General features: G+C 41.7%; 1 protein-coding gene across 4 annotated transcripts in view; it reads right to left on the bottom strand.

Annotated features, from left to right (window-relative positions):
• Positions 1–22,551, bottom strand: part of TFDP2 (transcription factor Dp-2) — a 47,186-nt gene extending 24,635 nt beyond the window's left edge. For 2 of the 4 annotated variants that reach the window (XM_009482797.2, XM_075716436.1), the window contains exon 1: positions 1,307–1,323. In XM_009482797.2, coding sequence (XP_009481072.1) covers positions 1,307–1,323 — 17 coding nt within the window. Of the gene's footprint in view, positions 1–1,306; positions 1,411–15,840; positions 15,908–22,518 lie in introns of those variants that run through there. The other 2 variants (XM_075716437.1, XM_075716435.1) reach the window with 2 other exon arrangements.
• Between the last annotated feature and the right edge of the window lie 3,786 nt (positions 22,552–26,337).

Raw genomic sequence — 26,337 nt, 5'->3', positions numbered from 1 at the left:
TGCTAAAGGAGTGTTAACATTCCCACTATTAAGAACTTGTGAACGTTCTCCTTGAAACGGTCTGGGACACAACACAGCCGTATGCTGCATGTCGTAGGAGACCTGTGTTAACGGCTATTAAAGATCCATCCTTGCAAAGCAGCAGAATAAAATAATTTAAAAATAAGAATTAAAAAACCCAACAAAGCAAAAAAACCCAAAACTTGTCTCACACCATGCAGTACTTTTGCAACTTCTACCTGCTGCAGAACCTAAACTGTTAACTGGGGTTCATTTCAACCAAGAGCAGGGCCTTGAGAAGTCACTTGTAAGAGTAGGCACTGCATTAACTGACTGCTCTCCGCTGTTCTTGGCTATTATTTCTTGCACTCACAAAATCAATCTTTTGTAGTAGAACTATTCCAGGGAAACGCTGTAGGGCACATGCTCTAGCAATACTTGCCTCAGTACCGATGCACTAAGGAACACTACTCTGTGGTAGACAGCCCATGGCTAGTACTTCAGATGGAGAGCTCTACACAGGGGAGGATGCAGCTTTGGGGGGCCTGGCTGTAACGTGTGTGCCCCTCTGTCCAACTGGGATAAAAGCCATTGAAGAACAGTAATAACTTCTGATGTGAAAAAGACCCACCACAATTATTTATAAAACACATTAAATGGTTCTTGCGCTTAGGCTAAGTGCTTGGCAAGTAGGCATCAGGTTACTAGGAAGAGATCACTGTATTGCCTATTTAGTTCTCTGGCCACCAGAAAACCAAAAATTTTTCTCAAAACCAGATCCAATATCCCTAAACCACCAATATACTCTCATATACAGTTGTCATTGACGGGAAAAGAGAGTTTTAAGAAGAGTAGTTTCAAGTTAAATCTCTAGCGACACATCTGAGACATTTAGTCTTTGGCAATGCTGGAGATTTACTGGTGAGAACAGGACTCAAAATATTCAAAGACTATCAATAACATTCTTAATGAGATTTTTTTTTTCTTAATACACTTTTGAGTAATAGTTAAAATGTCAACTGGTAAAGCTGTTTCATTTTTCATTCAAAGTCAGGAAGACAGGTATCCCTTAAGGTCACACAAGATTGGCCGTGGGAGTGGCAATTCTGGCATGCCAAGATTGCTGTACCCACCCGTCATCACCTTCCCATCCAGGTGGGGACTTCAGCAGCCTCTGCAGCTGGGGCAGGAAGCGGCAAGTTCCTAGCACTGTTCACATCTTTGTTTTTCATGTTTCCATATTACATCAACAGGAAGTCACGCAGCTAGTTACACAAGTTAGCATTACTGGAGTTGCAAAACTTACCATTTGGGGTCCAACATTCACATTGATTGGTCCTAAGGTTTTTGGCAAAATCTTAGTTGGGGAGTTGGTGCTGGAAACTGGTAATGTGATTATCGAAATATTACCTAAAAAGAGCAGTAAAAAGAGAGTTTTAAATTACTTCCTTAGTAACCTATGAATAACACTTCAGCAAATTCTCACATCATTTATTTAAGTTTTGGCATCAGGTTACGCTTTTTCATCTCGTACACTGCGAACACACCCTCACATAACAGCCTCCAGACCTTTTAGCAGATGTCACAAGGACACCTCACAAAACTACACCTTCGCCATTTTACCTTTAAAATTACATGTTAGTATTTTATTTCCAGAAACAATTTCTTCTTGCCTAAGACAAAGAGCACACAGCCTGCCATACCTCAGCATTAAAAGTTAAAATTAATGAGTATACTTCTAGAAAGAAGTCAGCATACAAATCCTATTTATAACCATAAGCACGCGTACAAAGTACATATCCATATATCTTTATAGCCTTAACCACTCCTCATTGACTATACTGAAGTATTCTGCAATTCTACAGCGAAGTAAGCCTATCACAGCCTACCACTGTACAGATGGAGTAAATGACACCTTTGCAACTTACCTAAAGTAACAGAGCAGGCAGCTGGATGTCAAGATAAAGCCAACCGTGCCACCTCTAACCCAGTATGTTCTCATCCCAAGATGTTTATCATCTTTGTGATCCCGGACTGCTTACAGATCTAACTCATCCTGCCTTCACACATAGAAACACAGCTCTACGCTGACAGCCTCACAAATACTGCTGCTCCTCCTCTATTCCAAATTGTGTCTTGTAATCTTGATTAATTCACGCTTAATGTTTTAATCCAAACTGCCATGCGGCCCTACCGTTAGCCCGAGTGTTCAAACAGTTGTACACAAGCCACTCAAAGCAGTGAACACTTATTTATCTACGGACATTGTGGCAGCAGCAGCCCCTGTCTCTGACAGTTTCAAAGCAAGAGAGCTGGGAATCAATCAATCAATCAAATACCTCTGCCCACTCTTATGGACAGCCTTATTCAAAATGGGGAATTACAGTGGTGGGTCTGGAGGCAGAATCAAATGTAAGGAAGAGCTGCCACCTCCTCGTAATCCACAGGGTCACCTTGGGTCTAGCTGGAGTCAGGAGCCATAAGGACAAGCATTGGCTCCTGAAGAGCTACTTACGCTCTCTGGCACTAGCAGACAGAAACTGAAGGCACCTGAGGTGACAGGTTCCCTCAGAACAGAGCAGACACCAGCCCTCACCACTGCCCTGCCCTGCCCTCCTCCCACAGGAGCTGGCCAACTTTCAGCTTAGCCCACATGGCCCCAAGCTGACTCAGTGGTGTTTGACATCTCTGGTCCCTGGTCTTTTCTCATATAACCTGTTCTCCACTGCCTGCTTTTCGCTTCTCACTTGGTCCTGAACCATGGTCTTTTTTTGTTTTAGTACACCTATGTTCTGCCATGAGGTAACTGGAAAATCATAAATTCAATGGTGTAACTTCTCTGTAATATGAAGCAGAAGCAACACAATTGAGAGAAAAAGAATACTTAAAAAAGGATCTTCTGTAGCTACAGCACAGAAGTAGAAAAAATGTAGAAATACACAGTCTCACCTTTATAAAAACTGAACAGAGGTATGAGAAATATTTACAATTCGAGACAAGGATGTTCTCATGTTCTGTGTAAATTCCTTTGGCATCTGGAGTAACACTATTACTTAATATTGTTTTTCTGAAAGGCAGATCTGTATCTGAGAACATCTTCAGAAGCAGCTTGCTGCTTCTCTATTCAATAAATTGAATGATATTCAGTCATCTAACTCACCTAGAAAAAAAAGCCTTGTAAAACCCCGACACTCGCAAACCCACCCCCACAGTAAATCCTTGCTCTATTATGTAACACCTTGTGTGAGGTAGTACTGGAGTGCACAAGACAACAGTAATTCATGATTTACATACACTGTGTTCCCATTCTGAGCTCAAAATAGTTCTCTAAACTGGCCAGTTACTTGTCAGTTTTACTTTCGCTACAGGATTTTGCCCAGGATTTGCTAAGCTGTGCTAGCATATTTTCATCAAAACCTAGTCTCCCCTCTCGTTGCAGCCTGCTGTCATCAGTGACGTGCCTGTCACTTCCCAGTACTGCTGTAGAAATTTTCCTCTTTTCTGCTGCAGCTGGAGCTTTTGACCCCCTTTCCTCCAAGATCAGCTCTCATGCTATTTCTCCTTGTCCCTTTTCTTAACCAGGGAAAAGAAATAAATTACATTCTCTGGTGCCAACAACAGAAGGTCATATGGCAAAGTACAGTAAAATTCTGAAATGTCAGCATTTGGCTTACAGTTCTCTCACCACAGGGCTACATCACAGAGTCCTCTCCAGCGACACCTTCCTGGCCTGCAAGAGGCCCTGTAATGTCACGTTTCACAATGTAAGATTGAGACCTGTCAGACTTACTGTACCGTACAATTAGCGCTGCTGGTGTACAGTGAAATGTACGCGCCTACCTACCGTCCCACATCAATCGCTGTTCACCCCGTTCGTTTCTTTCTCAACACGTGGCATGTAGATTGTAACCTATTTGCACTGGCAATAATTTTTAACATAGGTCTGTATGTACCTCCCCTCACACACACCTGCAGACTCGTTGAAAACTGTAGCTTAAAAATACAATACCCATGGCCAGAACCACACATAACCACCAGATTTACTGCAGCGGCCTGGAAAAAACACTAATTAAGAGCTACTGCTGCACCGTGCCTTCCTTCACAAGGCTACCGAGATAAATGTATAGGGTTGCAACTTTAGTAAATACAAGGGTTGTTCAAATTACTCGATCTTTATTTTAAAGAGGCAGTCCCTTACGTATGACATGTTTAAAAGTCTTTTTGGCTAGAGTTACTGTCAGTAAGAAAGATCTTCATCTTCTAATCCCTACATAAATCCCCCATTTGGCAGCAGCAGCATCAAAATGATCTTAAGAGTTGATTGAGTTTTCAAAGAAAGTTTTCCCTCCCCTTGTCCTTCCTTTTAAATTTCTTTATGGGTAAATATAAGTGTGACTGTGTAGACTTTTAAACACAGATAGGATGGAAAGGGACCAGTTTCTTTTTATGGGTGAGGTCTCTTGCACCCACCATGGAGAGAAGGAAAGAGCAACCAAATTTTTCACAATAAGAGGTCATTCCGTGTGTTTGTCAGCAGTTGAATAGCATCATAGTCCAGATATTCATGTGACCTCAACTGCGTCAAATATTTAATGGTGGGAACGCCACATTCCCATCTCTCTTCACAGCAAACATGATAATTGGTTCAGTTAGTTGCTGCAAAAAGTTAATGCATTTCCAAATAGGTCACATCAGCACCCCAACCTGAAGAGACGTATTTTGCAGTCAATATTGCCAGCATCACTACGCTTCTCTAAAGAAAGAGAAATCCAACTTCTAAGAGCATCCTGTCCTGCCTGCAGCCCTTGCACAGCGGCAGCCCAGGTCTGTGGGGCACACCTGCCACTGGAGCTGGCCAGGACCGGTCCCAGCACAATAAAAATATCACCACAAACTGGAAACTGCCAACACAAGTACAACCAGCTCAGAGAGCAGGCACTTACTTGCTAAGATGACTACGTGCATGTTCGAGGTTAGTGCACCTGTTTGCTGAAAAGCTGGTAATTTCTAAAGTTTTGAAGGCAAGGTAGTATTACAAAACAGAAATAATCTCTTCAAGTGCTATTTATAAAACAGCACAGAAAGAGTAGTAGTAGGAAGTAGATGTCACGCTGTTTGTAGATCATCTAAAAAATATTCAACAGATTTCTGTACTCAACTTAGAGCAGAAGTACCACCAAACTAACTGTATATACTTTATCACATAGCAATTGTAAAGACTTTAAACATGATCCAATTCCAAATAAATGCCATGTCTTAATAACGTCCATCATCTGGGGACAAAAAAGATACACTGATTTATGTTCCACTGAAAAACAGCAGCGCGTACAGTGATAAGCTGAACACAATGAGACCCATCAGCCTCCTAGTCACGGTAATCTTACTGCATCGATGAAAAAGGTCAGCAGAGATGGATCAAACTAGAATGATTTGTATAATAATACTCAATTCTTATATAATGTTTCTCAGCAGTACTTTCAAAGCACAAAGGAGGTCAGTGTCATTATTCCATTTTACCTATGGAAAACCAAGCACATGGGAAAGAAACCCACTTAAAACTCTCACAGACAGGTTTTAAGTGCAATATATATAAAACCACCACAAACTGAGCATGCTCATCACTGCTGCAAATTCAAAATAAAAATCTGTCAGTGGACATATGTATGTTTCTCTTAGAACAAAAGCACTTTGCTTCTACATAAATTATTTTTCCATCCCTCAGCCACCACTATTGTTGTTTCTCACAAAGAAAAACCACCAGTGTTGCTACTCTTTCATATTTAGAAATACATGATCACTATATAACTATTATTTTTCTTGGCATTTGCAAAATATTTTTACTTGCGTGCACAAAGAAAAATTCAATTTAAATGATCTTCAGCTTCAGGCAGTCACAGAACAAAGTTATTCATGTTTATGTATATGTATGCTCACATGCACCCGCTAACTAACCATCCCACAAGACAATCGTTATGTGGCATCCTAAATAGCTTAACTTCATACAAACAACATGGACTCCTATACAAATATGAAACTAAAGAGGGTTTAGTGATTTTTTGCTGTATAACTAAATCTGTTAGGTCTGCAGCTTAGTTGCAAAGATAATCAGAAACAATGTCAACCAGAGAATCTATAGAATCTGTCACAGCCAGTTTGAAGGAAACCATAGCTGATGGGAAGCACAGACCAACCAGCTGGGGTCACACACAATACGTACATCAACAAAAAAAGTCTTTGAATTTTTAGACAAAACACCAGGAAAGTGTTGGTAATTTGGATTTCATATTCAGAGCTCTGAAACAAATGTCCTCATTTTTAAAAGTGTATCAGTGAACAACCATTTTAAATAATACAGCCTATGGCTTGATGGTAATGGCAAAAAAACTCAATTCAGAGTTATGAAATATCAGGAGTCCATTAGGATATTTTGCAGTAACATATGTGATGTGCCCTCAGGCTCCTCTATTAGACTAAAACATAAATTGATCTCTAAGATCAGGATACAGTATTATAAAAGCATATAGAAAAACTAAATTATTAACATACTATTAGTATGCATGTATTTTCTCGGTGCATTTTTTCATGTGTTTATTGCACAAACTTACTAGGCTACAAACGTAACTTTAGAAATTCCATAGTATGTAGAAGTACATACATATATAAAAATATATGAAATCAAAGAGATCTGTAGAAAAGAAAAAACAAAATGGGGCAGACAATAGTTCAGTGTACTTCAGGCTTACACTGACCAGTACGTTTTCAGTCTTTTGCTGTTCAATTTGAGACAAATTTATAGGAGTTAACAGCTGTATGAATCTCAAAGTACCAAGTGTAGGCCTATTGTTAACTGATTCTGTTGTCTTGGTCATTTTAGCAGATCACTTCAAGCACACAATGAACTCCCAGCACTCTTCAGGCCTCGAGCTGGAACCCCCTAAGGCCCTGGTCAAGATATTCAGCACACTGCCACTAAAATTCGTTCATGCAGAGCTCATCAACAATGCTCATTCCTGCCTGCGAGCCAGCCAGCACAGCCACAGCTATGGCTATGCAGTGAACTTGCCTTCTTTTCCTTTGGCAAGGGGGAACAATGGGTATTTTTTGGCTGAATCTGTTCCCAGGTCCAGTGAACTGCTCAGCCACCTACATAGCTATGCTGGCACTAAGCAAAGGAAAATGTTTAATAGCAGCTGTGAGGTGACCAGAGCTCACTTAACTGGCACTGTTGCCAGAGAAGATGTCTATCAAAGCAAGCAAAAGATTACAACACAAGGAAAGACAGCGAATGTTAAATATGTTAATTAAAACAAAGAAAGGAAAAAAGGAGAGACACCTGCCTTACTGCTTCCATTACAGCAGCATAGGCATATCGCAGTCCTGTGCCTTGAGAGGTTTCTAAAATGTCAGCCCTATCAGGACTTAGTAAAAATTAGGTACTGAAAGAAAAGAAAAAAAAAAAAAAAAAAAAGATACATTGAAACAAACTTCATTGTGAAGCTCTGTTAAAAGTTAAGATTCCCACTCAAAGCAATGTGGACTGCAATTTGATCTGATTAAGGGATCCTCCCTCATGGAGCCTGTTGCAAGACTGGTGCTCTAGAGCTGGACTCCCTGTTCCCTCCGCAGCAAGAAACAGAGAATACCATGTAAATTCACAGAATTTAAGAATATAGTAAAAAAAGTACTAAATAAGGACAGTACGATCTATATTATATATTTCAAGATGAGAATGAAATATGCCACTCATAGTCAACCAGTCAAAAACTGCTGCTTCTTTCTTCCACACCTTATTAACTAATAACTGCCAGCTCAGCTCACAGACAGCAGTGGGGCACTACCCAGTGTCCCCAGTCGGATACAGACACACTGGGTCAGCCAACAGATTTTGTTTAAGAGGCAAACAGAACTGTTAACCTGTGAAATAAACTCAGTTTTTACATGCAAGAGTATTCTCCATGAAAGACAACAAAACTTTTTGTTCTCAGTACTTTGGTTTCAAAACTTTTGGTTTCAGTAGCTTTTGTTCACAGGTACCTACAAATTTAGAGTTCTTTAAACTTTTAGGTCGTTATCTATTGAAAATTAAGCTTGTGCTCCAAGTGACTTCTCTGTGCATTTAATTGATCTGATTTACTTTTGAGAATATCCCTTACTTGCAGGTCATGTATGTCAAGTACTTTTAAAATAAGCTAAAAGCATGCCAAACTAAGACCTTGGAAATGGTATAATTAAAAATGCAATCTATCAAATACAAGTTAATCTTACTAGACTTTTTTCCATTTATATCAGAGGTATCACCTCTTAATTCCTGCCAAGAGCTACGAGTTTTGAATGAAACAACCTTGTTACAGGAGACATCTTGGTTTTTTTGGAGACAAATTCTCATTGGGAGTTTTCCAGCTCAAGGTCTGCTGAGAATTTTTTTCCCCCAAACCAAGCCTTCCCGATCATTTCTACTGATTTTGCTGCTGGTTTTGTTGTAACTGTAACAATTCTGATCAACTCCCAACTTCTCAAGTTTATGAAAAAAATTGTATCACCCTCACAGTAAAAAAAAGTGTTTCCTGCTGTTCGGAGGGAACCTCCTGTTTCAGTCTGTGCCCGCGCCTCTGGTCCTGTCACTGGGCACCGCTGAAAAGACCCTGGCTCCATCCCTACGCACCCTCCCTTCAGGTGTCTATATACATTGGGAAGTTCCCCCGAGCCTTCTCTTCTCCAGACTACACTCAGCCTTTCCTCGTATGAGAGATGTCCCGGTCCCTCCACGATCCGAAGGGCCCTCGGCTGGACTCTCTGCAGTGCCTGTGCCTCCCTCGCAGTGGGGAGCCCCACAGCCGGGCCCCGTCCTCCCGGAGCGGCCTCACCGGGGCTGAGCGGAGCGGAGCGGAGCGGAGCGGAGGGGTCACCTCCCCGACCCGCTCCCAGCGCTCCTCCCCGCGCAGCCCAGATTCCCCAGCCTTCCTCGTGGCAAGGGCCCGTGGCTGGCTCACGGGCAACTTGCTCGCCACCGGCACCCCCAGCCCCCTCTCCGCGGAGCTGCCGTCCCGTCGGTCGGCCGCAGCCCGCACTGGTGCAGGGGCCGTTCCCCCCGCCATGAGCTCCTCCAGCCTGCCGGGGCGCCCCTGCATGGCCGCACCCCGCTCCGCCGCGCCCCACGCGGCCTGGGCGTCTCAAGCGCACGTTTCCCGCAATGCCGCCACAACTCCCGCTCCCGGCTGGAGCCCAGCTTCCGCGCTTCCCGCCCCGCCGCCCGCCCCGCGGCACGGTCCAAGGGGGGCAGGCGGGGCCGGGGCAGTGCCGGGCTGCCGGCCCCGCCCGCGCGCGCCTTTGTTACCCGCGGGCACCGTGCGGCGGCGGCGCCGCCAGGCGGGAGCAATCGCGCGCCGAGCGAGCCCAGGCGGAGCACGTGGCGGGCGCCGCGGGGCGGCCGGTCCCGGGGCAGCCCCGGGAGCGCGTGCGGCAGCCGCGTCCGGCAGCGGAGCCCGCCTCCAGCCGGCCTCTCCGTTCCCAGGCGTGCAGCTGAGGTACCGCCATTCGCGCTCACGTTCCTGCATTTGAAGAGCCAGCTTCAATTCGGCCAGTCCCGCGCTGCGGCGCGGCCAAGGGCACGGCCCCTGGAAACTGCAGGAGCTGAAAAAGGTTTTGCTCAGGCTGCGGCGTCTCAACAAACGTCAGCACCTCGTGTGAGCAAAGCAGCAAAACCCCACGGCAGCCAGCGCCGCTTTGTGCCAAGGCCAGCGTGCTTGGCCAGAGCAGGAGCCGGAGCGGCTGGCAGCAACGGCTCCTCCGCCCCAGCCCAGCGCACCCCAGCGTGTTCTGCAGGGCTGCACAGGTCAAGCAGAAATCTTTAAAATCTGCACTTGCTTTCATATGTGGAGTTCTCTGCGTATCTACTCCAACCCCGGCGACAGGCGCTGCAGCTGAACCAGGGAACCAACCCGTGCTGGTATCAGTCACCCCTAGACACAAGAAGAAATACACAAGAAAATCAGCTTGTTCAGTGAGGGGTGAAGATGAACCAGGACCATCAGGAGAACAGGAAGAGGCAGAACCTATAAGTGAGCTGGTAACCACCCGATCTCTATCCTGAGTGAGCTGTGAGGTATGCAAAAAGAATTCAGTCATCGTCCAGGTGAGCACATCGTCACCTGGCTCCTCCAATGCTGGGATAACGGGGCCAGCAGCCTGGAATTAGAAGGTACGGAAGCCAAGCAGCTGGGATTCCTTTCTAGGGAAGGGAGCATTGACAAAACCATTGGAAAAGGGGCACAAGCCCTCAGCCTCTGGAGGTGACTCCTGTCAGACGTGAAGGAAAGGCATCCCTTCAAGAAGATATTACACGTCATCCTGGCAAGTGAACCGCCATGGAGAGAGGTATCCAGTACCTGAGGGAATTAGCCCTGCTGGAGGTGATTTATAGGGACCTGAACAATGAGCGGTTACCCAAAGATCCAGATGAAGTCAGGTGCACGCAACCCACGTGGCAGAAGTTTGTACGGAGTGCACCACTGTCACATGCAAACTCATTGGCAGTAATGACCCGGAAAGACGGAGAGGAACTAACGGTGGATGAATTGGCTGGTCAACTCCAGCAATATGAAGAAAGTCTCTCTTCCTCCCTATGGGTCTGCATCTCGGCTCTGGAAAAACTGTCCCAGGAGTTCCAGCGACTCAAAGAGGCTATGTCGTACTCCCCACCTGTACAGACCAGTATCTCAGCCATTAGGGGTAAGTATCCCTCTGCTCAAGAGACAGCACATAGTGGATACACACCACGGGGGACCCTGTGGTTTTACCTGCGTGACCACAGAGAGGACACGAGGAAGCACAATGGAATATTACCTCGACCCTAGAGGCACGGGTACCTGAGTTGCAAGGAAAAACAGTCACAAAAGGGGGTTCTTCCAGGAACACTGCTGCTCCAGTTTCCAGTGAGCAGTTCCCCAGACAGAGCAGAAGGGTTGATTTGACTTCCAGTCTTAACAAACAGACTTCTGTTTCATATTCACAAGTGAGTAATGAATACTATGACCAGGACTAGAGGGGCCCTGCCTCCAGCCAGGTGGAGGAAAGGGACAACCAGGTTTACTGGACTGTGTGGATTCAATGGCCTGGCACATCAGACCCACAGGAGTATAAGGCTCTAGTGGACACCGGTGCACAGTGTACCCTGACGCCATCAGCTGTACAGGGGCAGAACCCATCTGTATTTCTGGAGTGACAGGGAGATGCCAACAGCTCACTGTATTGGAGGCTGAAATGAGCCTAACCAGGAATGAGTGGCAGAAGCACCCCACTGTGACTGGCCCAGAGGCTCCCTGCATCCTTGGCATAGACTACCTCAGGAGAGGGTATTTCAAGGACCCAAAAGGGTACTGGTGGGCTTTTGGTGTAGCTGCCTTGGAGACAGAAATTAAACAGCTGTCCACCTTGCCCGGTCTCTCAGAGGACCCTTGTATTGTGGGTTTGCTGCGGGTCGAAGAACAACAGGTGCTGATTGCTACCACAACAGCGCACCAGTGGCAATATTGCACCAACCGAGACTACCTGATTCCCATCCATAAGCTGATTCATCAACTGGAGAGCAAAGGAGTGATCAGCAAGACTCACTCACCCTTTAACAGTCCCATACGGCCGGTGCGAAAGTCTGCTGGAGAGCAGAGACTAACAGTGGACTATCATGGCCTGAACGAAGTCATGCTGCTGCTGAGTGCTGCTGTGCCAGACATGCTAGAATTTCAATACAAATTGGAGTCAAAGGCAGCCAAGTGGTATGCTACAACTGATATCACTAATGCGTTTTTCTCAATCCCTTTAGCAGCAGAGTGCAGGGCCCAGTTTGCTTTCACCTGGAGGGGCGTCCAGTACACCTGGAACTGACTGCCCCAGGGGTGGAAGCACAGCCCTACCATTTGCCATGGACTGATCCAGATGGCACTGGAACAGGGTGAAGCTCCAGAACACCTGCAATACATGGATGACATCATTGTGTGGGGCAACACAGAAGAAATGTTTGTGAAAGGGAAGGAAATAGTCCAAATCCTCTGAAGGCCAGTTTTGCCATAAAACAAAGTAAGGTCAAGGGACCTTTTTAGGTCCAATTTTTATTCCAATTTTTAGGAATAAAATGGCAAGATGGACGTTGTCAGATCCCAATGGATGTGATCAACAAAATAACAGCCATGTCCCCACCAACTAGCAAAAAGGAAATACAAGCTTTCTTAGGCGTTGTGGGTTTTTGGAGAATGCGTATTCTAAATTACAGTCTGACTGTAAGCCCTCCCTATCAAGTGACCAGGAAGAATAATGATTTCAAATGGGGTCCTGAGCAATGACAGCCTTTGAACAAATTAAACAGGAAGTTCATGCAGCAGCCCTTGGGCCAGTTGGGGCAAGACAAGATGTAAAAAGCGTGCTCTATACCACAGCTGGGGAGAACGGCCCTACCTGGAGCCTCTGGCAGAAAGCACCAGGGGAGACTCGAGGTTGACCCCTATGGTTTTGGAGTCGGCGATGCAGAGGATCCAAAGCCCGCTATACTCCAACTGAGAAAGAGACATTGGCAGCATATGAAGGGGTTCGAGCTGCTTCAAAAGTGGTTGGTACTGAAGCACAGCTCCTGCTGGCACCCCGACTGCTGGTGCTGGGCTGGATGTTCAAAGGGAGGGTCCCCTGTACACATCACGCAACGGATGATATGTGGAATAAGTGGGTCGCACTAATCACACAGCAGGCTCAAACAGGAAACCCCAGTTGCCCAGGAATCTTGGAAGTGATCATGGACTGGCCAGAAGGCAAGGATTTTGGAGTATCGCCAGAGGAGGGGGTGACATGTGCTGCAGAAGCCCTGCTGTATAATAAACTGCCAGAAAATGAGAAGCAACATGCCCTGTTCACTGATGGGTCCTGTCGTCTTGCGGGAAAGCATTGGAGGTGGAAGGCTGCTATATGGAGTCCCTATATGACAAGTTGCAGAAACTGCTGAAGGAGAAGGGGAGTTGAGTCAGTTTGCAGAGGTGAAAGCCATCCAGCTGGCTTTAGATATTGCTGAACGGGGAAAGTGGCCAGTCCTTTATCTCTGTACTGACTCATGGATGGTGGCAAATGCCCTGTGAGGGTGGTTGCAGCAATGGAAGCAGAGCAACTGGCAGCACAGAGGCAAACCCGTCTGGGTTGCTGTGTTGTGGCAAGATATTGCTGCCCAGGTAGAGAACCTGGTTGTAAAAGTTCTTCACATAGATGCTGAAGAACATAAAAACAACCAGCGGGTGGATCAGGCTGCTAAGACTGATGTGCCTCAGGTGGATCTGGACTGGCAACATAGGGGTGAATTATTTATAGCTCAGTGGGCCCATGACAACCTCAGGCCATCAAGGAAGAGATGCAACATATGGATGGGCTCGTGATCAAGGGGTGGACTTGCCCATGGACACTATTGCACAGGTTATGCACGAATGTGAAATGTGCTGCAATCAAGCAGGCCAAGCGGTTAAAGGCTCTGTGGTATGGAGGATGATGGCTGAAATATAAATATGGGGAGGCCTGGCAGATTGATTATATCACACTCCCACAAACCCGCCAAGGCAAGCACTATGTGCTCACCAAGGTGGAAGCAACCACCAGATGGCTGGAAACATATCCTATGCCCCATGCCACCGCTCGGAACACCATCCTGGGCCTTGAAAAGCAAGTCTTATGGTGACATGGCACCCCAGAAAGAACGGAGTCAGACAACAGGACTCATTTCCAGAAAATTTCTCCTACATAACTGTATCTAGTGGTGCTAATGCTACAGAATGAGACTACAGCTATACGAGTACAGAGAGAGCAACAGCTGATCTGGTGTTTCAAGACATTCTCCTGCAGTTTGAAACAGCATGCTCAAAGATCCAGGCTGTAGTCTACTGTTACCATGCAAAGTGGCAGAGCAGTGGGTTTACCTAGAACAGTCCAGCATTTTTCAAAATTAAACCCAGTAAAACCAGGATTACACAATAGATTTCACAGTATAATAAAAGATCAGAGTTCATTTAAAAAAAACAAAAGACAAAATTTGCAAGGAATTTTCTATGTGCTTATGGCTCAGCACTGGAATCTGAAGTGTTCCTTTAATGCAATATTGGTACTAAATTAGTGTGTTTGTGCTAGAGGCAAATAACAAATAGAAACACAAAACAAATAATTATCTTTTTGGAAAGAAAAAAAATTCAGTGCAACTTTTCTAAAAGAATTTCTAGCACTTGAAATCTGATGCTTTCAAGAACATCCTTATTTGAGCAAATGGCCTCTCTCTTTTGCTCTTGAACATATCATAAATCCATCATGCTTCAGTCTAAGAACACTGTGAAGGCACATTATGAACAGGCCCAGATATGTAGCAATAAATTGCCTTTATTTTTACTATAGCAAATGAGTTAACTTAAATCATGGATAAACCAATAAAAACCGTATTCATTAGGAAGTTCACAAAACCCTGTTAAGAGATAGTGGATCTGAATGCCTGTTTGGAGTTTCTTCCCCCCCTCCTTAATTTCCAGATTTCAACAGTGGACATGCCAGAAGAAGTAAGTAAAGGATACTTCAGATTGAAAGTAAGAGACAGCTTAGATACTGGCATGCACGTTTTTCCAGCTTTTATGGAATATTGGATTCTCCGAGAAGAATAACCCAGTGCGAACAAGATGTTGTATCTCAACAGAGATGTCAGTGATTTTTAATTATACCTAAAGGTTAAAAAAACCAAAAAATCATTAGAGCATAACTTTTAGAAAATATAGAAGAATGAAGGTAAATAATACATCCATCATCCCAGAAGCAAAATCTAATAAAGTCCTATACTTCAATTCAGTTACTCTCTGAACAAATCAATTGCTCGTCTCACAGAAATTATTTGAAAGTGTTGCACTTATTTTAGTCTTCTTCCCTAGTATCGTGACACAATAATCACAAAATAATGAAACACAAAGGGCAACTGTCTCACCAGTGTGCAATAAATTAATTCTCAAAGGCCTAAAACCAGTCTGTAATGTTCTGCATAGTTTAGAATATTAGGAAGATACTGTAGCTCTAGCCATTTTCTGTTTAGATTTTTCATTTTTTCAGACTCCGAAGTTTGATGCACCTAAACTGTCATGATGAGCGAAAAATCATTCTTCCAGCTAGTACATGCATTTGTTTATTGCAGTGGATAACAGTAAAACAGTATTTACTTAGAAACGTTGATCAAAGTGTTTATTGAATTGTAAATCCTCAAGTTTTCTAATATTGGTAAGGGGTTGCAGTTTTATTTTACCCAGAATCCTATAGCTATTCTGACTGCCAACACACTGTTTTAGAGTCAAAAGCAATTAATCTAGAAATGCTAAGATGAAACAGGATAGGATAAAATATAATTACTATTGTAAATTGTCCAGAATGCTTATAAAAGTACCACAAGATATCACTGACCATGAAGTCATGCATAACCTTCTCTCCCATTTGGATTACAACAGTCTGGGAAATTTAAGGGTGGGGTGGAAATCAGGAAACTCAGCACATTATTCACCATGAAGGAAAGAAAAAAAGGCTTATCTTATCCTCTAATTATTTTTACTACACTCTCTTTTCCCCTCTGAAAACCTGACGATCTTCCAGTCTTTGTTACTGACACTTGCATGTCAGTAATAAAACATCTACCAGTGTGGATGTATGAAATACATTTTGAACATTTAAATTCTGAGTCTCCCAAAACTGAAGAACCACGTGCACAGAAATCAGCAGTAATCTAATTTAGTAAACGTAAGAGAGAAGTAAGTCTTAATGTATGCTTCTCTTCTATGTATACAAATAGAATTCTCTTACCTTTTGTTGGACTCTGGTTCTGATCTATAAATCCTTTCAAGTCTCCATTTGTGGAAGTCACACCAACCTGAACAAAACATTTTTGAAGTCTTAAAATATGATAAAACTTTCTGTGTTTTCTAGTATGCAACTAACAGTATTATGAAAATAATCTGTTCTGCATTTCTGAAACATCAGAATCCTATGGATAGTAGAGTCTAACAAGAGCATGAGATTCAAAGCAAAGGATCCAAGACATTTACTGTGTATATATGAAGACAAACTCTATTAAACTGCGTTCTTATCCAAAAAAACCCCTCAATATTCTGATAATGTACTATACATGACCCCAGCAGCACGTTCTGGCTATTATGGTGTAAGTCACTGTCCCCTCCAAGTCAAACAGAACAGTTGCCACCAATAACACAACAGAAATCTGCCCGATGTCCAGTATTCTCAGTACCAAGCCGCACGGTCTACAGGTCTGAGGAGATGTGACTATTGATGCATTTTAAACACACTCCCTAGTCTTCGGAGATAAACTGATTTACCCTGAGGGTAAATTACTGGAGACATGGAGAACTTAAATCACATACAGAATAGTACATCTCAGATTTTGGCATGTACACAAAGCATAAAAAGGTGGAGTTTGTATAGAAAAATGCAAGATCATTGTTCCTGGATGAGGGAGGGAAGAGATGGAAAGTCCCTCAGATCCCAGCTAATAAGGGACGGGCCCAGCAATAGTGAGTAATGATAAGGCATTCTGCAGTTTCAGAGCATTATCCTTGCACCACCTTAGTAACCTCTGTTCAACAAAACATTTTGTTTTGCTTCCAGGATGGAAGCTGTGATAAGCACTGAGGGACTGAGGTCCATTGGAGCAGTATGCAATTAAACTAAATACTACAAAATCTCTTTTAAAAATATTATAAAATTTGAGTACTTCTGTAAATAATTGGGAGAAAGGGTTCAGGTATCCAAGTTAAGAAAAACCCATCATACAATCAAGGATCAAGTATTTTCTTTATTTTACAGATGTATGTAGTAATAATGGGACATATGCTAGGGCCGCTCGTAGAATTTTAATCATATCAAATTAAAGAATCATTTAATTACAGGCAAATTAAACAGTAGTAACATGACAGTAAAATAAACTACACAAGAGCAAAAAAATACCTACTACAAGCATTCCATTGCTCAGTTCCACTAGAGAACTTGTATTTGGCAACTAGTTTTTTGAAGGTGAAAATCTGCACATGGCATTGTGACCGACTCTTTTGAAACTACTTCTATTAAGATTTTTTCACCATCAGGAGCAACATACGAATATTAACCATTGCTGCACTACCCTGATCGTAAAATACTGCCTAAATGAGCTAAGTTACATGCTTCTGTAAACAAGCCCTTACAGGTGCTCGATATAATTCATCAATTTATCTCAAATGTTGTCTGTATCAGACTTGCTCTTTCCTGTCACACCCAACTAGACGGCCATATACTATTTCCAACAGGCAACCAAGTGCTTTGGTTGTTGCAGACTATGGTATCACCAGAAGTTGCCTTTGAAACAAAGCAAGTCTCTCATTTTTTCCTCTCCGTTCTCCCTTTTGTCTCCCACCAGGTGGCAGCGGTGCAGAGGCAATGCAGCACGGCTGGGGAGGACGTGAACAGGAACGCCTGGATTTGAGCAGGGTTTCCAGGTTTTCTGAGTAGGAAGACATGAAAACCAATGCAAAACGTCTCCTATCACGTTTTGGTAGCAGGTCCATACAGAAAACTGCAGCATTCTAGTATTCTTCCCCCCAGGTGCTTGGGTGGCAAGGAAAGCGCATGTGGTAACAGGTCACTGTGATTCCTTACACTGAAAATGTATTCTTGAGGAGATCTTTAAAATAGAGGTTGGAAAGGTTAGTAAATTGCATAGCATATAGCATTGAAAGGGCGCTACGACTGCAAAGCCAAGGTGAAGAGCCAGCGCTCTTGGATCATACTACTGCTGCCTTTGCACAATAAATAACAGTATCCGCTTCCCCCTAGGACTCCTGCCTCTGCAAGAAATAGAAGAACGCAAATAGGAGAAAATTTTAATTCAGAGAAGGAACAGGGGAGCCACAGGGATAAATATCAAGTGTTAGACATAAGGGCCTTAACTCGTTCCAAGAGAAAGGATAAGAATTATGATTCCTGTGAACATCTTCAAAGACAGCACTGCAATTTGTTCACAACTGAACCTTCAGCTCCAGATTTACAACCGTACATTGCCCTATTGATTCATATCGGTGCTTCAATTAAACACTGAAGATGATAAACATATGCACTGTCAGCCCAAGATGACTCTCCAGCCATTAAATGTAAATATTTGAATTTTAATAATTCTCTGAAAGATTTACATTATTTAACTGAGTCAATATTTAAGGAAATGTAACAAAGTACTTGAGTCCTTTTTTTGGTGTATCTTATACTTCAGTGATCAAAATGATAAAAAAATACAGCAGAATTTTAGTTTGCATAGCAGTATGTATTTTCATGATGATGGTCCTAGTAACACAACTACAAAGAGCATCCAGTGAACAGAGCACTTCTCTCAATTTTATAACCTTTGTATCTAAGTTTCGAAGAGCTTGAAAACAAACTTGAATTTCACGAGAATTTAAATGAGAAGTATGGCAAATCTAAAGAAATTTGTTTCTCTTCAGAAGAATTATCCTAACTAAGCCCTCAGAAGAAGCAAAGTGTGATGCAGTATTACAATACTGCAGCAGAACGAGAACTTTACAGTATCGCATTTTGATGTCAGAGGGGTCCCAGGCCATGTTGTTATTGAAGACTATACCATCCACTGCTTTTGGAAATCTTGTCATTTAACCACCCCTAAGCTGAAACCAGCAAACAATCCAATGCTTATATAGGTATCGTTTTTACGGCTTGCGTGATATTTCTGCTTTATAACACCGCCCCAGAGTGTCTGGATTACTGGGTATGGCAGGAGCTGGACTCCTGCTTCTGTCCATCTGCAGCAAAATTAATCCAGCCCTCAAGTAAGATGAAGCAAGCATTTGGCAGGCCTTTGCATCCTATTAAATATTTTCATCAAGTTTTTTTCCCCTTTCCTAGTAGGTGACTACGAAGTTTCCAAATGGGGTGAGGGGTAAGAAAAAAAGAATCACAACCAGAGTCTTGCATGGGCAAACTGTCAGAAGCTGCTGTTGTAGCTTATCAGCCTTCTCCACTGCTTGACATACTGTTCAGGTAGCAAGTCTCCACCTGCAATCCTTCCTTTTCTTTACATAAATTAACTTTCCTGTTAACCTGAAAAGGTTTTGTTCTCTCTGCCCTAGAATTAATCCAGCTTATAGCATGTAGAAGTTGTAAATGGGTAGGGAATCCATTAACTGGCTGTTTTCTTAGACCTGTAAGCCCTAACAGACTCATTTGTAGACAAACACTATCACTTACAGAAACAACTCAGGTAGAACCTAAAAAGGGCGCTCTCATAAACTAAAAGAAACCTGCATGGACTATCAGTACAGAACAGCTAGTGTCCTTTACATTGTTTTTGAAGAGTTTCCTGTGTAAGACAGGTGTTAAGGCTTGTTTAAGGCCCTCCTGACCAACTTCAGCAGTTAAACTAACTCATTTTCTTCCATATTGACATGTGAAAAGAGAACTATTAAAGCCATTTAACTGACCTCATCTATGACAAGACAACCACCCTCTGAGAAGCAGTGACAAGTAACTTTACAAGCACATGTATATAAATTCAGATCATACAATCAAAACTAAGTCTTATTCAAGTAATCTGCTTAAATCATATTAAACTTTTTGTCCTAAAAATAAATCTACCATGAGTATTTGCTCATTTTTCCCCATCTCTCAGTACTGTTTTGGTGCCTTTTCACCTGAAGGACAGATGGGAATGGAAGTACAAAACAGGCAAGAAAAATGCATTTTATGATATAAGCAAAGAATGAAATAACCCATAACGCCAAGTTCACAGGTTCAATCCCTGCTTACTGCAGGGGGGTTGGGCTCGATGATCTCTCAAGGCCCCTTCCAACCCAAAGCATTCTATGATTATGGCAGGGCGATTTAAATTACATCTGGGTACAGTGTGTATGGTAAGTATGTAAACGTCTCATGTCCAAGAGAACTTTTATTCAACATTCCATTATTCATAGCTGGTTTTGGTTGGATTTGTTTTCTAAGGAAGGTCAAATTACCCATAGGCAATGTGCCACAAGGAGATACTAGAAAGTGTCCTGCATTTAGTTAGCAGTGAGCCTGGTCTTGATAATTCTTCCATCATATACTCAAAAAGTTAGCAAGGAAAAACAGCGATGGGGAACGTTATTCATCTTACATACACATTCAAGCTATGGAAACATCTTGCTATGTGCTTTAAGCGCAAGCTTCCTTGGAGACAAGGTTGCTCAACACAGCTTACACACGTGAGATGCAAAGACATTTTAGCCTAAGCTCACTGCACTTTGTTTTTACTAGGGAGCACAAACATTCCTAGACTATTGTGTCCCAGTTGAGGAGTAGTGATTTCAGAACACAGAGGTGAAAGCTTCCCGATGTGTACATGTTTGATGAAAGATATGTGCCCTTTAAGAGTTTCCCAGATGATGTCCAAATTACAGTAAAGTTCCCTTTCCTTGGTGCTTCAACACAAAGGAAAAAAAAAAAGATGGAAATAGTTTGCAGAGAAGCTCTCTCCCTCAACTCACTCTGCAGATCATTGAAATATTTCAAACAGTATAACAAACACTAACCTTACATTTGAAACAGGTTTCAGGCTGCAGAAACCCACAGACATATGCTAAACCCTGGAACTCTGCAAATTCAGAAGCATTCTTGGGCCTTTTAACAGCAATAGAAAACACTGGGGCTGATACTACTGGCCTAAGTGTGCAGTTCTGAGTAACTAAGGTTGGGAAATCCTGAAGAAGTGCTACAAATAAGGACAGAAAGCATACGACCACCCTTGTTTTTACACTGTTACTTATTTTGCAAATCCTTTGAACAGGTATACTTAACAAACATGAAAACCGAGTTCTACTTTCATCTGCACCACAGTAACTGATTTTTTTAAATAAATCCATAAACGTTAGCTAAATAACTAGGTTTGCATAGTTTAATATGCAAAATTTCAAAGCATATATACCAATAATATATTTATTCTATAAAATAACTATAGCCCTGCATTAAAGTAAACAACAACAAAAACATGTTTCTATATTCAGCACAAGAGTAGGTTGCCCAGACTGAATGGCATATGTCTGTCCTCAGAGGTTTTCAAAAACAAAAGCCTTGAGCGGCCCTGAACAAAGCACCAAGCAACTGGGTTCTGAATTCAAGCGTCAAAGAGCTTTATGCAAGCACCAGAGTAGATAGCCTCCCGAGACCCCTTCCAACCTATGTCACTCTATAGCTCTATCACACAACACTCCATGGATTTTATTGGCATTGGTATTTATCCTTTGACTGCATTGAACAAAAGGTCAAAACCACAAATGATTTGGATTTGCGCAGCTGTTCCACATACATCAGTAGAATTACCTATTTATACTACAGTTGAATATGGCCTATGAAATAAGTCAAAGGGCTTTGCATATACACATCAATTTATTTATCAGCTTGAATCAAACAGTCAGATATAAAACATCTGAAAGCCCTACCTGGAACTACACACCAAATGAAATTATTAATAAAGCCAACAGAAAAGAAATTTTCAAGACTTGAGAATTAATTTAACCAAACTATGCCCTTGGCATCAATCTAACCAAATATGCACAAAAGCTTTTGCAGTTACTGAGCAGAGCACCATCCTAGGGTTACCTGCGCTTTTATTGTGGGGTACTTCTTTAGTCATGTTGGTTCCTAAACCTGTTCAGATTTAATTAAGACTGCAGGATGCCCTATCAATGGCAGTCAACAGATAAATTGCCCAGGGCACAGTCATACGCAACTCACTGACCACCAAGCCTAACCAGAACTGTTCTCTATACAAATTGTGTACCTCAGGAAGCACACCTAATTAGGCAGAAAATTAAGGTCAGGATGTTAGACACTTCATAAGCTTCCTCAGAACTCAGGACAGGGGAGTCAAATATAGAACCTCTAGACACCACACTACAGGCTTGTTAGTGTGGCAGACGACAAAACAGGAAGGCCCTCAGTCTTCTAGAAACCAAGAGTGTACTGACATTAGTAAAGAAATATGCCATCTTTCTGTTCTTTCTTGAATTTTGAGACTCGGACTCAGCAGAAGGATTTTACTCTGGTGCAAAGGCGAGACGCTTCAACAAAATGAGAAGCTCTCTGATAAGTTTGGAGCAATGTTAGAGGAATCACAGAATACCTCAAGTTGGAAGGGACTGGTAAGGATCAATAAGGAAAGAGCATAAAGCATTGCCCCAGTTAGCAAGCTGACCTATAGCTGAGTAATCTCCACATCCTTAAAGAGCTTCTAACCAGTTTAAATTTATCAAAATATTGCAAAAGATGATGGGGTACACATTTGTGGTATACAAAAAATCGGACAAGATTTTTGAATTTGAAGGTCTCTGTGTTTGATTTCTTGTATGGACAAACAGAAGAAATCGAACACAAAGACCTTTAAATTCTGAAAGCCAGAAGTGACTGGCAGCATGCTAATATAAGAAGTAATACATGTTGTAGAATTATACTTACATTTTTTGCCGTCATGTCAGACAATATTGCTTTATATTCTGTAAAACCATACGATATTCCTTTTCATCTTCACAGAATCTTTAAAATGAACATCCTGTAAGAAAGTTAATAAAATATCTTAGTTAAGACATATTTTCAGTTACCTCTCTAGCTGAAACCCTGCATCTCCAGAGGATAGAAAAATTTCTTTTTTTTTTTTTTTACTTTTTGATAAAAATTGATCACCACAATAGTCAGGTTCTGCATGGATACTAGAAAAGCACATTGCTTGGAATAGGTAGAGATGTAATCTTTACATATAAAAGCCCACCTTACATAGAGGCCTAACTATATTAATGTGCTAGCAAAGCATGTCATACCATTTCTAAAGTCTTGTAATTAAAACCATGCAATCATTCGCATCTAATGCAGATTGACTCTAAAAACTGGAAGTGAATTAATTCTCTCATGTCTTTAGCCTCCAACAACAGAGAAAGCTTCTAATTCCATCACTGCAGACATCCAAAGATCTTGATAAAAAGTAGAAAATACTATCAAATATATACACACAGCAAACATTAAGTATTTTTAGGAAACATCCAAGAAAAAACATTCCAGTTCAAACTCATCTTTTTAATATTTTCAGCCTTTTTTATTAACCCTATGTAATTAGAATTATAATACTAGAGTTCCAGGAAAAGACAAACATTTTGGTATACTGAAAAATACTTAAAGTGACTTCTTTTTTTAAATCAAAGCTTCCAGAACTCTTACAGAAAACAGAAGAAAACAAGTTACAAATCAATGCTGGCAGCACAAACCATTTTAAAGGTAGAATTAACTTGACAAAGTATTTAAGTACTTCGAAAGTATTACTTGCTGTTAAAAAATGGACTACAAAACACATCTGAATTGCACTTGGATGTATAAGAGAGGGAGAACTGCTCACACTTTCAAGTGTGGAATCAATTCAGCAAAATCTTTTGGAAGATGCCTAAACTAGTTACCAAATATGAGTCATGACCATTTACAGCAGAACTCACCAGCTACAAAAGCAGGGCACAATTCATGCTATTTCCTCTGTATTTTAACCTACGCAAAGTTTGAGAACGGCCAGTGTCTTCACCTCCCTTCTAGAAAAGTGCCAAAAATTGTTTCAGTGGTGTGCGTAGCTAATGGAACTCTGGACAATCCAGAAGAATTTTAAATTCTAGGATGTTTCTATAGATTTCTTGGTTTATTCAGACATCATATCAATTAAGCTGTTATTAGAGTTAGTGGAAAAACATTTTATTCAACTTTGAGGAGTTCTCCATTTCCTGTTGAATGAGCTGTATTTGTCTTCCTTGGTGCCTCAATTTATCGCAGCCATGCCTCAATTTATTGCAGCCATAATTAAGCAGTTACTCCAGCATGTGAGCACCACAAAATTCTACTAAGACATTCTCCCATGAAAGCTTGTAAGTTTTAGTTTTGCAGCAAAACATCCAAGAAAATAAGAAGCATTTTTCTCTGCCTTCAGAGAGGACACTACAGAGAGATACCTATTCCCACCCTGGGGAAAGGAGCTACTGGATCTGTGTAGCAATCCTGAAACCTGAAGAGCAGCCACATAAAAGCCATAAAGCTACAGTGATCGTGGCAAAGAGCAAATACCAAATCCTTGCATTGCGTCTGAAAATTATGATCTATGTGCCTTTTTTTCCCCCCCACCTTTCTCCTCCTTCCACCAAACTCTCCAAATACATCATCTGGAGCTCTAGCCAAAATTCATGATGCAGTTTGACCTCCCTCTCTTGCTTTAAGAGGCTTTACAAGTAATTTACTCAAATAAAACACAGTTAAGAACACATTAGCTAAGAAGTTTTAACCCGTTTACAGATAAACAAACTAGTTTCATCTTTGACAAGTTATTTGCTGTCAAGCTTAGTGATCCAGAAGGTATTGTCCGTAAACTATTACAGTCCTTTGCCACAATGCTCTTCAGCCAGTACGAACAGTTGGTATTCTTCCAGTTTCATGAACACATTTTGTCAAGCTCGAGAAGCCAGACTTTGTGACCCCACCATCTGCCATGACCTCTTGTCAGGTTCAGACAAAAGAACCTACACAGATGGCCTCAAAATGGAGATTCTCTTCATTCCCAATTGCTGTTTGACAGCTTGCACCACACAGACCGAGAAACGTAAGACTCAACCTTTTTGTTCTTTAGCTGGTTTCTACTGAAATGAAGCTGCATAAAGACAGGTTTAGAGCCCAAAGCACATGAGACACAAAGATTGCTTTATTTGAACTAAGGGTGTCCCTTCATAATCTAAGCCTTGGTTTATAACCCACTCCCATAATTTTGCCTTTTGGTCCAATATCATACAGTACAGTGAGCCAACCAAACTGAGTTTGTAAACTTTGAGTTGTAGTTTCAATAGCATATGTTGCCTAATCACTTATGCCAATGACATTAAAAAGCCAGTTCAGGCATTAAATTTACAAAAGCCCAGATAATCAAGCTCTAGTTGCAACAAAACAGTACAAGAAGGTTTATCTGTACCTATTCCCGTTACAAGTTAAAAGTCAGATCTGTTCTGAGGTTTCAGTGACACTGAAGCTGAATCCCAGTACAAGAAACAGTGCAAAACAGAAAACAGTTTAATGCAGAAAAATATTATATTCCTTCCTAGGTTTATTTTCTATGGTCCAAAGTCTTATTTTTCAATATCCCTTTAAGATACACATGCTGGCTAAAACCTAATAGTAGAAAAGAATAAAGTCCCGCACCATAACAGTCTATTTTCTGCCCCTGAAAATTAAGCTTTACCAAACTTATCCTGGTTTTCTTTAGCTTTCTCAAATTCTCATCTGTACTTCACATACCACACCTTCACGTAGACCGACACCACACAAAGATTCTCCCCAGTCCCAGAGGCCACTTCCACATCACAGCAGCAAGTGTCATTTATATAAGTATTACACCAGTATTAAACATCTACAAATTAAGACAACTATTGGACAGTTCCTTAAATTGTTATGATGAAAAGTCTTCATGGAACACAGAAAAAAATTGTAGAGACATTTTAGTATACTAGAACGATTTTTATCATCGCCAAGGAGTGTTTTTCGCATTTACTTGATCAAGAGTATTGCAAAGTGAAAATTATTCCAAGTAACTGGGTCAGCTAAGTGGAAAGAAAGTGTCATCAGTTTCAAGAAACCTATGTAACGCCAGCCTTTCCACTGGAAATTAGTTTATATTCTTCACACCCCTCTCCACAGGACTTTCAAGCTACAGTACCACAAGGCTGATTTCAGGAGACAGCAGTAACAAAAAGATTCCTTATTAATCAGCAGAAGCTCAGTTTTAAACCACTAATTATGCACAGTAACTACATGGATTAGACCACCTGTTACACATATGTTGCTTCATTGTGTCTCAGTTTTCAGACCAGTAAAATTTCAAAATTACGAAGTACTTATCAGAAATCTGCCTGCTCCCAGGAAGTGTTTCCCCGTCTTGTTCCTAAAAAACATTTTGATATCCAACTCCTTTTTGAAGAAACTGAGATAAAAAAGGGCTAATTTTAGTGAAGTATTTGTATGTACTAGTCAGATGAATTTCTCGGTACCCTGAGAAACAGAAACACAACTCTGTTATCAAATTTCTGAAAATTAAATTACAGGTTTTGCATCTCTATAAGAAGATTCCATTGACTTGTCAACTTTTTTTCCTGAATCCTCTTCAGATGACTTAGTCCCAGCTTTATCCTTTATTTATGTATACAAGAAATAAACTTGGCCTACAAACTGCAAAAGACAGGAATACCCATTTCCATATAACATCTAGCT

This window comes from Pelecanus crispus, chromosome 9 (assembly GCF_030463565.1).
Source record: "Pelecanus crispus isolate bPelCri1 chromosome 9, bPelCri1.pri, whole genome shotgun sequence".
NCBI lineage: Eukaryota > Metazoa > Chordata > Aves > Pelecaniformes > Pelecanidae > Pelecanus > Pelecanus crispus.
This window is presented reverse-complemented; position numbering and strand designations above follow the sequence as displayed.